General features: G+C 36.5%; 1 protein-coding gene across 1 annotated transcript in view; it reads right to left on the bottom strand.

Moving 5' to 3' along the window:
• Window positions 1-10,622: 10,622 nt before the first annotated feature.
• LOC127857114 (histone acetyltransferase KAT7-like) overlaps window positions 10,623-16,203 on the bottom strand; it is a 40,205-nt gene continuing 34,624 nt past the window's right edge. The window contains exon 13 of the mRNA XM_052393471.1: window positions 10,623-14,393. Within this exon, the coding sequence (XP_052249431.1) occupies window positions 14,262-14,393 (132 nt within the window). The 3' untranslated portion in view covers window positions 10,623-14,261. The remainder of the gene's footprint in view (window positions 14,394-16,203) is intronic.

The raw sequence follows: 16,203 nt of genomic DNA, 5'->3' as shown, positions 1-16,203 counted from the left end.
GGTCCAAACGCCACAGCCGTGGTTTCTTTTACTATTATAATTCCATGTAGAACGTATTCTTTGTTTTCTGGAATAACGACGCTTTGTTGTCTGTGATCTGAAATGATTTTTTTTTAAATTGCAGCGTTGTAAGTAAAACCCGAAAATGACATTTTTTAAATACGAACACCTTTATGAACAAGTCCATTTATGTATTTATACAATCTCATTTTAAGAAATGGGATAAGGAACATTAGTGCTTCGTTTCTATTCATTATCAAAACGAAAAACTCTTATTATGTAGTGGTATTTAAGATAGCAACAAATACAAATTCCGTGTTTGAAATATCCCATGGTATTCATTGAACATTGCATTAAATAAAATTCATTTTGTGCACTCTTATTGATATTAGACATGATAGACTAATTGAACCAACAATCAATCCGTGTTTGGAATAAGCAATTCTACTGACTGAATCATAGTAACAAACAAGAATAAGGAACGATACATAGAAACAAATATGAACGATACACTATAAATAGCAACACATATGAAGAAGAAACGATCTATAGTAACACATAACAATAAGAAACTATATATAGCAACAAATGCGAATACAAAACTGTAACATAGCATTAACTACGAATTCGTGTATTTGAAATATGCACTTTTATGGACACTGTTAAAGTAATAAGTAGGGGAAATGAGTTAAATGTTGCGGAAAATTAGAAGTACCAGCATCTACATAAATTTGTATTTTATGTCAAAATTTAAATAAGTTTTTGTTTCGTGCACTTGTATCTTATGAAGTTATCAAGCAAGTATGAAATACTGTTAGTGGCCGAACGTGAAACTGCCCAAATTATTAAATTTCAGGTTCAAACGTTAATGAGGGAGTTCAACTGGATAAGTGCAATTAAACGAACACATGTACGTAACATCTAACAATTTTGTATCATTTATTAGAATATGGAGCTTATTAAACATTTATACATTAAACTCGTTCTGAAAAAACTTTACTTTATGCACTTTATGTGCTTTAATTGTCGTCCCATATACGTCGGTGCAGTCCGCATAGGCCAATCAGGAACGACACTTTCCGCCTCTATGGTATTTTTTCGTTAAAACGCAGTCTATGAATAGCGACAATCCATTTTAGACGGTTAGTGTCGACCCTGTTTGGTCTGTACGGACGGAACAGGCTAGTTTAGGACGAAACTGAACGCATATGCATTTAGCCCAGTTTTTCAAAACAAGGCTTAACTCATTATCGTCCTCTGTAAACAATATTTAGTTTCCCATTCTCGGCGTTTGTGAATATGGTTATTGGTCACCATAATAGACAAGTGCGGTTACCTCCAAGTACTCTGTTTTACACATCACAAGACCACGCCATTTGTTTCGGTAAAACATTAATAGCTATTAATTTAAGATAACAAAATAAGGAGTACTAGTGTTAATTAGTGCCCCACACTACGGGTCATCATACAAAGCAACCTGATACGTTGAATGACCTGATAAATCATTAAAAATACACGATCACTTGTTATATACTAGAATACTGACAACAATGTATATAATAAATGAGGCTATATCTCAATTAAGATCAGCCCATGATAAGTTAAGTTATTCTATATTAAGAAACCATCTACCAACCCGCACACCAAATCTCAATCTGAAAACCGGGAATTTAAGCTTCGTTGAAAACCTGGTAACAACTGATTTCGGTTCGTGCGTAAATTGCAGCGTTGTAAGTAAAAGTTAGATTCAAGTATATTTATTTCTATATTTAGAATATTTCATAAACAAATTCATTTAAGCAAACAGCATCATGCGGCGTCTCATCTGGGTTTACGCTGTTTGCAATGTCCTTTTTTCAGGCCGCTAGGCATGAATGGGTTAATATTTTACAGCCTGTGCCTTTTTGATTTTGCAAAAACAGAGCGATCGACCATGGAATTTGGAAAAATGTAAACATTATTAATATGATTATAGATGATAGTATACCAATTGTTTATAAGTAAATGTTAAACTGCTTTCTAAAACGTATATTATAAAGTGCTAGGGAATTAAATTGCTGTATAATAAACTCAATAAACCTATTTTTGAGTTTATTGGAAAGGTTTGACTTATATTTGGGGAAGTTTCGTCCAGTTGTTTGAAAAAATGTTTACTTTTTGCTATTGGTGAACAGCCTTTTTGCGTTTTGCAATTGGCAAACAGTCTGTTAGAGGCTGTAATTTTGGGCAAAATAACAGCGAGTGTATCCTTTGTTGGTATTAAAGGTTGCTTTTTCGATATTTTGTTCTAAGTTGATCATATTCACTGAAATAAATATTAAGTGTGCGATAAGTTGTGTTACATTCGATCTTTTTTTAATTGAAATTTACAAGAAATAACTAAAAATATTGTTGCATAAAGGTTGTGAAGTGGCTCAATGTCATTAAATATTCTCATTAAATTGAATATGGTAAATAAAATTACGGGGGAAAAAAAAGAATGCGATGAGTATTGTTATAGTAAATTTCGGAGTCATATTCAGATTTCCATTTGAGTTGTTTATTATAAGTGTTTTATAACAATAGGCCTACTTGTGTTCACTTACTGTAAGAGCACCCACGCGCCTGCGAAAGTAGTGAGTTCGCGTCGAATAGGATAAAAAGCAAGGGAAATGAGAAGCATAAGTCAGGAAGGACATTAAATTAATTTTTTGTAGATTTAACCTAGTTTGAAGTTTTGTGTGTGCGCTAAAGCCCGCAAAACACACTAAGGCTGTGTCAATTTTAAATATGTTTAACGTGTTAAGTTGGTTGTCGAATGCCAGAATAAAGATCAGGAAACAATTTCGACAATGCACATTTGAAAATTCGAGCATGTTTGAAAACAGACGGGAGATGAGTAAACACATAACTTAAGCGAAATAATGCTTAAGTACACAGTACACAAATTGATCATTATACTGGGGATTATATATACAAATGTTTTCTCATAAAAAATATTTACCCTAGCTTTTATACCACAATTTTGAATAAGTAATGTTCCACCGATGTAAAATAAAGTTATTATTATTGACTATAGTAATAGTGTTTTGTTTTTTGTTGGTGTTTGTTTTTAGTTGTTTCCTAACATGTGCATTGTGCATTGTTTCAAAATACTTTAACATAAAATGAAATAGGTTTGGCTTGGTAATGTTATAGGGACGCTAAACATACAATACATTAGACATTGCCTAGCTATGTTAAAGGGACGCTGAACATACAATGAAATAGACATTGCCTGGGTATGTAATAGGGAAGCTTAACATGCCATGAAATAGCCTTAATCTGGGTATGCAATAGGAACGCTGAACATGCAATGAAATAGGCCAAGTCTGGGTATGCAATAGGGACGCTGAACATGCAATGAAATAGGCCTAGTCTGGGTATGCAATAGGGACGCTGAACATGCAATGAAATAGGACTAGCATGGGTATGCAATAGGGACGCTGAACATGCAATGACATAGGCCTAGTCTGGGTATGCAATAGGGACGCTGAACATGCAATGAAATAGGCCTAGCCTGGGTATATAATAGGGACGCTGAACATGCAATGAAATAGGCCTAGCCTGGGTATGCAATAGGGACGCTGAACATGCAATGAAATAGGCCTAGCCTGGGTATGCAATAGGGACGCTGAACATGCAATGAAATAGGCCTAGCCTGGGTATGCAATAGGGACGCTGAACATGCAATGACATAGGCCTAGTCTGGGTATGCAATAGGGACGCTGAACATGCAATGAAATAGGCCTAGCCTGGGTATGCAATAGGGACGCTGAACATGCAATGAAATAGGCCTAGCCTGGGTATGCAATAGGGACGCTGAACATGCAATGAAATAGGCCTAGCCTGGGTATGCAATAGGGACGCTGAACATGTAATGAAATAGGCCTAGCCTGGGTATGCAATAGGGACGCTGAACATGCAATGAAATAGGCCTAGCCTGAGTATGCAATAGGGACGCTGAACATGCAATGAAATAGGCCAAGTCTGGGTATGTAATAGGAACGCTTAACATGCAATCAAATAGGCCTAGCCTGGGTATGCAATAGGGACGCTGAACATGCAATGAAATAGGCCTAGCCTGGGTATGCAATAGAGACGCTGAACATGCAATGAAATAGGCCTAGCCTGGGTATGCAAAAGGGACGCTGAACATGCAATGAAATAAGCCTAGCCTGGGTATGCAATAGGGATGCTGAACATGCAATGAAATAGGCCTAGCCTGGGTATTCATTAGGGAGGCTTATCATACAATGAAATACGTCTGGCCTTTGAATGTAATAGGGACGCTGAACATGCAATCAAATAGGCCTAGCCTGGGTATGAAATAGGGACGCTGAACATGCAATGACATAGGCCTAGCCTGGGTATGCAATAGGGACGCTGAACATGCAATGAAATAGGCCTAGCCTGGGTATGCAATAGGGAGGCTTATCATACAATGAAATACGTCTGGCCTTGGAATGTAATAGGAACGCTTAACATGCAATCAAATAGGCTTAGCCTGGGTATGCAATAGGGACGCTGAACATGCAATGAAATAGGCCTAGTCTGGGTATGCAATAGGGACGCTGAACATGCTATGAAATAGGCCTAGCTTGGGTATGTAATAGGGACGCTGAACATGCAATTAAATAGGCCTAGCCTGGGTATGTTATCAGGACGCTGAACATGCAATGAAATAGGCCTAGCTTGGGTATGTAATAGGGACGCTGAACATGCAATGAAATAGGCCTAGCCTGGGTATATAATAGGGACGCTGAACATGCAATAAAATAGGCCTAGCCTGGGTATATAATAGGGACGCTGAGTATGCAATGAAATAGGCCTAGCCTGGGTATATAATAGGGACGCTGAACATGCAATGAAATAGACTTAGTATGGGCATTTAATAGGGACGCTGAACATGCAATGAAATAGGCCTAGCCTGGGTATGCAATAGGGACGCTGAGTATGCCATGAAATAGGCCTAGCCTGGGTATGTAATAGGGACGCTGAACATGCAATGAAATAGGCCTAGCCTGGGTATGTAATAGGGACGCGGAACATGCAATGAAATAGGCCTAGCCTGGGTATGTTATAGGGGCGCTTAACATACCATGAACTAGAAATTACCTATGTAATATGTACGCTAAACATATAATGAAATAGGCTTGGCTACATTATATAGACGCTAAATATATATTGCAATATGCATGTCATAGTCACGTCATTCAATCCACTTTGTAAGATTGAGCACAGTCTGCAATGAGGAAGTTACTGTGCCTCTTGTATATAACAGATAGATTTTACAATAAAGGAAGTTCAAATGCACACATAATCTAGTTGAGTGATTTACAACGGTATGCACTTCTGAACAAAACATCGATTTGTTCCACACAGATTAAACAAACAAACCCGTCCCGTTTTATTGAAACGATGATTCAATTTAACTATTCGCATTTGTAAATATATTTTAACCGACTTTGAAAAATCTGGGCGGAAATCAAGACGTGTTTTTAAATTTGACCATGTATTGATAACGATGTTATGTTATAGAACCACATATTAAAGTCGAAACGTTTCAATAAGGTTACTTTAAAGCATTAACCTGTAGGTTGCCTCAATGCATTTCCTTTGAATACCAAATTTATGGATTGAAGGTTAACCAGAGTGTAAATTGTGTATGAGTCACGTTCTAGTACCACGAGGCATAATGTATGAGCGTAAAATGTCGTCCCAGATAAGCCTGTACAATCCAAACCGTCTAATCGTGGACGACACGTTCCGCCTAAACTGGGCTTTATTTCAAAGGAAAAATTCCATATACACCGGGCTACACAGGCTTATCTGGGACGACACTTACCACACATGCATTTAACCCCGTTTTCCCAAAGCGAGGCTCATATCAAACGTATGACGACTTGTATCTTTGAAGAGCTTTCAACAAGTTCCAAAGTATGTTTACGAACGATAGGTTACTATCTGTACGCGTATTAACAGTTTAACATACATAATAAACTATTACGTAGTCACAATCGCTTAAGAATTTAACTTCAAAACAAACAAAAAGAAAGTGAAAGAAACAGCCATTGTTGCTGACAATGCATAGAAAATTTAATTTTACTATTAGCATATGTTAAATATTAAGCGAAATGTCAGCGACACGATTTCGATCATTTATTTATACGCTGGTTAATTATTTCTTCAATTCATTAAAGGGACAATAAGATATTTTTAACATCTTGAGTTAATATGTATACATTGGTAATATGTATGTCCCTGTATTTTCATGTTAAAACTACTACCCGGTAATATGTTTAATTTTAAAATTTAAAAAAAAGTTTGCGACCTTACAACTATGTTTTCTGTTTGTTGCTATTCTGAATAAAAGCTTCTAATATATAGTATAATTACTGTAGAACTTTAAGGTATACACATAAATAATACATGTAGTTTCAAAATCAAAAACAGTAACAATACTGTACGTACTGTAATATGGCCTGTATGTCCCTGTCTAATGTAACATGAAATTGAGGGGGTATTGCTTTTTATCGCAATAAATATATTGTACAACGATAATGTGCTGTATAGTAGGAAATAAAATGGGAATCCCCTCTTGCTTGCAAATTGATTGAGCGCAGTCAAGCGCATAGAAAATGGTCTGCACACTTGAATTAATTGAATTTCATTTTAAAACAGCGATATACATTCAACTATTTGGAAAATACGGCAAACAGCACAATTACAGCAGTTGGTACATGTCTCGTTCACGACGCTCATTTGTATAAAAAAAAAATAAAGTCCCGTTCCACCGAAATAGTAAAAAATATTGTTAAATCGGCATCAGTACTAATGAAAGAAATTCACCAAAAACTTGCTCTTTTGAAAGAAATGCATTTGAGTCCCTATCTGGGAAAATAGGGCTTAATTTTTACGTAAATAGTTGTCCCAGTTGAGCCCTTGCAGTCCGCACAGGCTAATCAGAGACTTTACTATCTGCTTACATATGATTTTAGTTCAGATGAGACCCCCTGTAAACGGAAAGTTCAATAAAAGCGGTATGTGTTTAAGTTTAGAAGAGACCCCATGTGAACGGAAAGTTCCATAAAACCATAAAAGCGGAAAGTGTTTAAGTTTAGAAGAGACCCCCTGTAAACGGAAAGTTCCATTAAAGCGGAAAGTGTTTAAGTTTAGAAGAGACCCCCTGTAAACGGAAAGTTCCATTAAAGTGGAAAGTGTTTTAGTTTAGAAGAGACCCCCTGTAAACGGAAAGTTCCATTAAAGTGGAAAGTGTTTTAGTTTAGAAGAGACCCCCTGTAAACGGAAAGTTCCATTAAAGTGGAAAGTGTTTTAGTTTAGAAGAGACCCCCTGTAAACGGAAAGTTCCATTAAAGTGGAAAGTATTTTAGTTTAGAAGAGACCCCCTGTAAACGGAAAGTTCCATTACAGTGGAAAGTATTTTAGTTTAGAAGAGACCCCCTGTAAACGGAAAGTTCCATTACAGTGGAAAGTGTTTAAGTTTAGAAGAGACCCCCTGTAAACGGAAAGTTCCATTAAAGTGGAAAGTGTTTTAGTTTAGAAGAGACCCCCTGTAAACGGAAAGTTCCATAAAAGCGGAAAGTATTTTAGTTTAGATGAGACCCCCTGTAAACGGAAAGTTCCATAAAAGCGGAAAGTGTTTAAGTTTAGAAGAGACCCCATGTGAACGGAAAGTTCCATAAAAGCGGAAAGTTTTTTAGTTTAGAAGAGACCCCCTGTAAACGGAAAGTTCCATTAAAGTGGAAAGTGTTTAAGTTTAGAAGAGACCCCATGTGAACGGAAAGTTCCATTACAGTGGAAAGTTTCGTCCTGTGAGGACACTTAATGCACATGCATTAAACCCCGTGTTCACAGAGCGCGGCCCAAATGTCTTTTGTGAAATCAATCCACTCTACCAGAAGCGAACAGATCACGGCGTGAAAGAAGAGCTTTAAATTGCATACCTCAGATACAGACATCAAATCACAAGAAAATCGTCCGTATCTGTGTCGTCTGCCGAAAATCATCATGCAATGCATAGACAATATTTCCACTCAAGGTAGTTAAATATTTTTAACACAGCCTGAATAGTATGTGACTAAGGACACAATGACAGAACAAAAATTATAACACATTAAATAGTTCACAAATGCTTCTTAAGAACTTATTATTCGTTTCCAGTTAACGTTTCATTAACAATGTAAAGAATAAATTAAGCTATTTTCATCTGCACGTAATCCCAAATGATTTCAAAGTACACTTACCGCAAAGTTTATAATCGTCGTACAAACGTTAGTACGAATTCGAAATTCGCTTTAACAATTCACACATATTATGTCCCAGTTTTGCGTATAGGAATATATTTTGTCTTCCGGGTAGAGCTATTTACCGGTAGATCTACAGAGCGGTTAGGTTACGAAGACAACACATAACCGATAGGTTATTTTTATCCGAGACTGGTTGTCGGTATCTTTAAATGAGGGTTTGAAAACAAATGTGCAGAGCGGAGAACCAGTGAGAGGGTGCATCGCAAAATAGGATTGGGACGTTTTTATCAGTCGGGTATTCCTCTCAAGTACGTTTCACAGAGATGAAAAATATCTCGTTAAGTTGAAATATGTATAGAGTTAAATAGACATTGACTTGCGCTCTGTGAACATGGGGCTTAATTCATGTGCGAAAACTGGGCTTAATGCATGTGCGTAAAGTGTCATCCCAGATAAGCATGTGAAGTCCGCTTTTATGGTATTTTTAGTTTCATGGAAGACCTTCCTAATACCGAAAATCAAGTTTAGGCGGAAAGTGTCGTCCCTGATTAGCCTGTGCGGACAGCACAGGCTAATCTGGAATGAGACTTTTCGCACATGCATTAAGCCCAGTTTTCTCAGGAAAAGGCTCAATGATACGCTTTCTGCCCAGACTGGATTTCGGTAGGAACGACTTCCTTTAAACGAAAAATACGGGTGTCCGGCTAGCGTAGTTGTTTGTACGCTCGCTCCTCACCTAGGAATGAATACAAATTACCCAAATGAACTCCCAAATCGCCGAATCGATACAACTCAAAACAGTAAACCCAGTATAGCCCTGAACTTCGTTATCATAATTTGCGAAAAAGATACATGTTGCCCCAATGCAAAGAATATGAACGAGTGCAGACGATTTGGATCGTTTGGCGTCCTTGCGGTGGAGATCAAAATAACGCTCCAACGGTGGGGATCGCACCCGTGACCTGTCGGTCGCTACACGTACACCATATCACTACGCCACGCCGGCCTTTTAAAAATCGTTTACTTAGCAAAATAATACTCCTTAACCCATTTATGCCTAGCGTCTAGAAAAAAGGCATCGGTAAGCAGCATAATGCGGCGTCTCATCTGGGTCTGCGTTCTTTGCTTAAAGGAATTTCCGTAAGAAATATTCTAAATATAGAAATATACTAGACATCCCTAATTTTGGAAATAAATTGATCCAATTTAGAAGGATGGGAGAGTCAACTAGGCATAAATGGGTTAAATTCATGCACGGATTAAAGTAGAGCAAACATCTCCACCATAAAATAAAGCTTATTTCATAATGGACTTAACGCATGCGTGTACTGTAAAGTGTCGTCCTATATTTGCCTATATCCCCTAAACCGAAACGACATTTTCCGTCTTAATTGGATTTTCTCTATGAAGAGACTTCCTTTAAACGAAATATTCCATACATGCGAAGTTTCTTCCCTGATAAGCCTGTGCGGACTGCAAAGGCTAATCTTGGACGACACATGCATTAAGGCCAGTTTTCCCAGAACTAGGCTTTGTTAACGTTGCTCCATGCCAGATCACAAATAGCCACAGTCCACCATGTTTATTTTAAGAATTTCGCCCACGTAAGTTTCATATTTCAAGAAATTTGGATCGTTGAATAGTAGCAAGGCTCGCCTCAGGATGTAATGCGCCCAAACAGAATACAGTTGATGATGTGTATGCCTAATTGGGTCACTTACTTCGCTTGTATTTAAATGTTAGACTTAAGTACACAATTTCGTTCAGTAGGCACTGTTAAACATCAATTTTAGTCTGATTTTATGATTAAATGTAATAATTCGCATGTCATTTAACATCTATTGGTTTGCCATTTGATTTTAAAATATACATACATACAAATATGCGGGCGATTCCAATACGGATATTAAATTAGGCTACCGGTATGTTTTACATATAAAACGGTACAACTTGTATACCAATATTTGAACTCGCAATAAGAAATGTCTTCGTTGACATTTGCATGTTTATGTCCCCCAGTCTATATACTGGAGGAAATATTGTTTTTGCCCTGTCTGTTGGTGTGTTTGCGTCCAACTTTCACATTTGCCATAACTTTTGCAATATTGAAGATAGCAACTTCATATTTGGCATGCATGTGTATCTCATGGAGCGGCAAATTTTGAGTGGTGAAAGGTCAATGTTCTCCTTCAAGGTCAAATATGGGGTGGACATAGTGTTTCACAAACACATCTTGTTTAAGTTGGATTTATGGTAAAACGACTTCGGCGCTATTTTGGCCAGCAAGCACACACGCCTTCATTTCAATATTTTTTATTATAAAATACGACAAAGCAGAGTTGGGTTATTTATTTCAATAATTGACGATTTTCAAAATATAACAGACATTGCAGAAAAGTTATAACACAAAATGCACACACATAAAATGGCATGATAATATCTCGGTAAATATCGGATTTTGTGCATTTACTTACGCCCCCCCCCAAAAAAAAACGTCACAGATGATGAATTTTACAGAAGCGTGTGTTCATGGAATTAAATACTTACATCCTGGATCATCCAGTTCTGTTCATTGTAGTAATGATGATTGACGTTCACGCATCAGCCAAAATTGACCAATGAACGTGCTTGTATGTTAAAAATCAAATTCACATTAGGCCAAAAAATAGGTCCGTTTCGGGTCGCCCGACCGTGTCTCCCGAATCGGCGCCAACCCTCAACTTTGTATTGGGGTCGGTAAAAAAAAAATTCGTCCATTTTCATATAAGATGTAATATCAAGCAAACAAAGCATATATATAAATGTATTTCTTATTATAAGCTTTAGTAGCCTTCCATTTTAGTACCCGAAAAAAAATCCCTACCTACCGACCCTGTTTTTTTCCCAAGGGGACCAGAAACGGACGTATATTTTTGGCCTTAGCCAATCAAAGTATCTGTTACATGGCAGTTACATCTGAACTACCAATGAACAGGGGTGTTTTTTTCAGCCTACGTTTCAATTAACTTACATCAATTGAAGACTGTGCATTTTAAAAGCCACTGTACAAGAAAGGTAATTAAATTGATTTTAAAATGACGTCATTTTATTTTCCGATGCAAACTAAATTAATTTATTTTCACACAAGTTGTAAATGACATTAATAAACACTCAGCATGTTCACTTTAATAAGGAATTTGAAACACACTTGTTAGTACTCAACAAGAGCACCGCATAACGGGTGCCACGCTCGGCTGCGGGTGCAATTGTGAATAAATGAAAGCTTGTCAGAATTTTTTTTATTTTTTTTAGAGGTCACAGTGACCTTGACCTTTGACCTAGTGACCCAAAAATGGGTGTGGCATGTAGAACTAATCAAGGTGCAGCTACATACCAACTTTCAAAATTGTAGGTTGAAGCACTTTGATTTTAGAGCCAATGTTCAAAACCTTGACAAAATGTAAAGGTTTTAGCACGACGTGGACGACACGACGAGCTGGCTATGACAATACCTCGGGTTTTCTCCGAAAACAGCCGAGCTAAAAATCGCTTAAACATCAGGTATGGTTATGTGTAATACATAATGATGGTAATATCTGTAAAATGGTAACATTCTACACTTTCAAAATAAAATATATTACACAAAAAGCACTTGTTAAAGCTTTACAGGAATATAAATAAAAATATGAAAACAATTTGAAGGTCCTTGTCCACAGTTTTTCATATTTGAAAAATGTCATTAAATTAATTTACTAACAAAACTGTAATATACAGAAAAGTTTTGAATAATTATAATCATAAGTGAAAATATCAAATGAAAGAATATGTGTCTGCCCTTGGGTTTGATGCCGGGTCCTTAAGAAGCAAAAGCTAAGATGCTTATATGGTAGTTTAGTTCTAAAGTAGGTACCGGTAATACACAATTGTTAAATTATAGATGGAACGTGTAGAAAATGCTTTATGATTATCGAATTTCTAATGTATTAATGATTATGAATAAATGAACAAATACTTAACAAATATTAGTCAGGAGTATAATTCTCCTTGTTCCAATCAAATGCATACATTCTTGTTTCAATCTTATGCGTATCTCTTGTTTGAATCTTATGCGTACATTTTTGTTTGAATCTAATGCACACATTCTTGTTTGAATCTAATTCATACGTTATTGTTTGAATCAAATGCACACATTCTTGTTTGAATCTAATGCATACATTCTTGTTTGAATCTAATGCATACAGTCTTGTTTGAATCTAATGCATACATTCTTGTTTGAATCTAATGCATACATTCTTGTTTGAATCTAATGCATACATTCTTGTTTGAATCTAATGCATACAGTCTTGTTTGAATCTAATGCACACATTCTTGTTTGAATCTAATGCATGTATTCTTGTTTGAATCTAATGCATACAGTCTTGTTTGAATCTAATGCATACAGTCTTGTTTGAATCTAATGCATACAGTCTTGTTTGAATCTAATGCACACATTCTTGTTTGAATCTAATGCATACATTCTTGTTTGAATCTAATGCATACATTCTTGTTTCAATCTAATGCATACATTCTTGTTTGAATCTGCAACAATTTAAACAAGAGATTGCCAAGCAATATGGTCCCCTACCAGTGAAACTCCACCATTGTCAGATTTTTTTCATTTTTTTATTTGTTACCATAGCAACCAGAATTCTTGATGTAGGAACAAAATGAAATAACGTGCATAATCTATATATTGCCATCTATCCATGTTTCAAGTTTCATGAAAAAATATGAAGAACTATTAAAGTTATTGCAGGATCCAGAAAAGTGTGAGGGACAGACAGACCGACTGACTGACTGACACACAGAACGCAAACCATAAGTCCCCTCCGGTTTCACCAGTAGGGGACAAAAATGTTCATTTTACCAAACTGTGAACAAGTCGCTTAAATAAGTTAATGCATCATCATCAGACTTTATTTACATACCAATTTGTTCATAAGTCATCTTTCCACGAAATTTTAATCAATCGGATCACATGACAATTCTTGTAAAATGTTCTTACATGTATTATTTACAAAATTCATCATATACTTTCTTTAAATGGAAACACTTGGCAAGACCCAAATACACAATATTGTACATTTACTTCACAAGTATCACCACTTAACACAACGATACCAAGGCCAATAAAAAGTCATCAACTATTAGTATTGCACTGATCAAAAGGTTAAAATTTTGCATTTTTAACAGAAAGATCCATTGGAAAGAAAAAGAGCCTTAATCAGAGAAAACAGGGCCTAACACATGTGCGTTAGGTGTCATCCCAGATTAGCCTGTGCAGTCCACACAGGCTATTAAGAGACGATACATTCCTTCTAAACTTGATTTTTCCTAAGAAGACATCCTTTAAACGAAAAATACAAGAAATTGCAAAGTGTCGTCCCTGATTTGCCTGTACGCATTGCACAGGCTAATCTGGGACAACACTTTATGCACTGCATTAAGCCCTTTTTTCTACTTAACCCTTTCCCACTCAGAAGCAAAGTTAAAAGTGCCATGTGCAAACAGCATAAAACCAGAACAGCCAGCGAGGCACTTGCAGTCTGTTCAGGTTTTATGCTGTTTGCTGCCTATCAGTATCTAAGAGTTGAAATTTAAGCCTTAAAAACTTGAATCTAGTATAAAAGATCTTTAACTTAATTTACCTTTCTAAGGCACTACAAAAGCGTCAAAATACGTATCTAAGTGGCAAAGAGGTTAAACAGGTAAAAACAGTAGCAGACTGCAAGTTTGTCATCAGCTCATCAGTCTTTTAGAGTGAGAATTAAAGCATTTAAACATTAAATCTAGAATGGAAAGTCTTTCATTTAATTGGATATTCAAATTGACAACAAACCACCTCAGAAAGCATATCCGAGTCCTAAAACGTTTATTAACTCTGTTAAAACAGACTTAAGACCATTTCAAGCTTCAAACAATCCCAGACTTCCGGTTCTTTTGGTTTGAAGAGGTCTATGCCTGCTGGGATATACTCTGCTGGGCCAATCTCTTGTTGTGCGGGGTCCACTTGAGATGGTTGGGGTCAATGTCACGATGGTCTGCGGGACGCTTGGCCCTTCGCTCCAGATACTCCTCTATCAGATCCTGCAAGATTCACACCAGAGCAAGTTTTCACAAAGCTACTTAAACCTTTCCCACTCAGAAGCAAAGAGAAAATGGCTATGTGCAAACAGCATTAAACCAGAACAGCCTGCGAGTAACTCGCAGTCTGTTTAGGTTTTATGCTGTTTGCTGCTCATCAGTAACTAAGGGTTGGAAACGAAGCCTTTAAAACTTGAGTAAGAAAGGGAACAAGAGCACCGCATAATGGGTGCCAACGCTCGGCTGCGGGTGCAGTTTTGAATAAATGAAAACTTGTCAGATTTTTTTTTTTTTAAGAGGTCACTGTGACCTTGACCTTTGACCTAGTGACCAAAAATTGGTGTGGCATGTAGAACTCAACAAGGTGCATCTACATATGAAGTTCTAAAGTTGTGGCTGGAAGCACTTTGATTTTAGAGCCAATTTTAAGGTTTTAGCATGGCGGACGGCAGACGTCGAACAGTGAGCTGGCTATGACAATACCTTGGTTTTTCTCCGAAAAAAAGCCGAGCTAATAAAATTACCTATCTAAGAGGTAATTGGTTAAGAAAAGCCTTAGGAAATTCCTAAAATTCATGAACTTAATATAGTCCCTGGCTATGTTAATTTAAACTATTTTATTTTAGCTTGATTGCATTGAAAGTCTCAGGCTTATTTGAAACGCTCTCGATTCCGTTTCCTGTGCCTTTAAACAGTACTTGGTGTCTATGGGGGTGATCTTTAGAACACTTCCATAGTAGAGATCAAATACGTAACCTTACAGATGCTAGGCGGACACCATATTCACTATGGCTATGTGCAAACAGCAGAACAGCCTGTTTGCTGCTAATCAGTATCTAAGGGTTGGAAATGAAGCCTTTAAAACTTGAATATAGTAATAGAGGTTTTTAATTGAAATCTATCTATGGGACTACAAATGCGTCAAATTAAGTATCTAAGTGGTAAAGGGTTAAACAAGTAAATAGTGATACGGTGACTTACAATTCAACCATTTGTGAGCAGAACACACAATATTTCTCACAAAGAACTTGATCTGAAATTTTCTCTTAAGTACTTCTTCAGTTACGATTACTCTAAGGAGCTTTGCGAATATCGCCCCAGAGCTTTCATAAGTTAACTTCTGATAACCCTATACCACTAGATACGTATTTTAACGCATTTGTAGTCCCTTAGAAATTAAAAAACATTCATACTACTTTCAAGTTTTAAAGGCTTCATTTCCTAACCTAAGATACTGATGAGCAGCAAACAACATAAAACCTGAACAAACTGCGAGTTACTCGGTTTCACCGGTAGGGTACTCATAAAGTATGCATATCGTTTGACTGCAGAAAATGAAAACCAGTAACCAGTAACCTAGCAAATACGCAGTCAATATATAATTTGGTTGACATTAGAGCTCTAACGATTAACCCATCGTTTGATTTTGATACCAAATGGCCCGATTCGATTATTTTCGCTTCGATTCGAATTTAACTATTTGCTGCTTATTTTGCAAACTATTTCATGTTTGGTTTGCCCAGAGCATGAATACATATGTTTGGAATTTGTTATTAACTTATTATGTTGTATATTTAAAGTGTTAAATTTTTTAAATACAATTTAAAAATGCAACATTGTTTTATAAGAAACAAATTTATTGAACAAAACATCCTGTTGATTTATTCTTAAATAACATAAAATGCACAATGTATCACATGCGTTTAACACACAAAAAAATGTAAGTATATTAACAAGATCCAGTTGACTTCTTAGCAGAATGCACACAGTTTAGTAAACAAACCATATGGGTAACTTACTTCAACAAAACACG

Source organism: Dreissena polymorpha, chromosome 14 (genome assembly GCF_020536995.1).
Source record: "Dreissena polymorpha isolate Duluth1 chromosome 14, UMN_Dpol_1.0, whole genome shotgun sequence".
Lineage (NCBI taxonomy): Eukaryota > Metazoa > Mollusca > Bivalvia > Myida > Dreissenidae > Dreissena > Dreissena polymorpha.
This window is presented reverse-complemented; position numbering and strand designations above follow the sequence as displayed.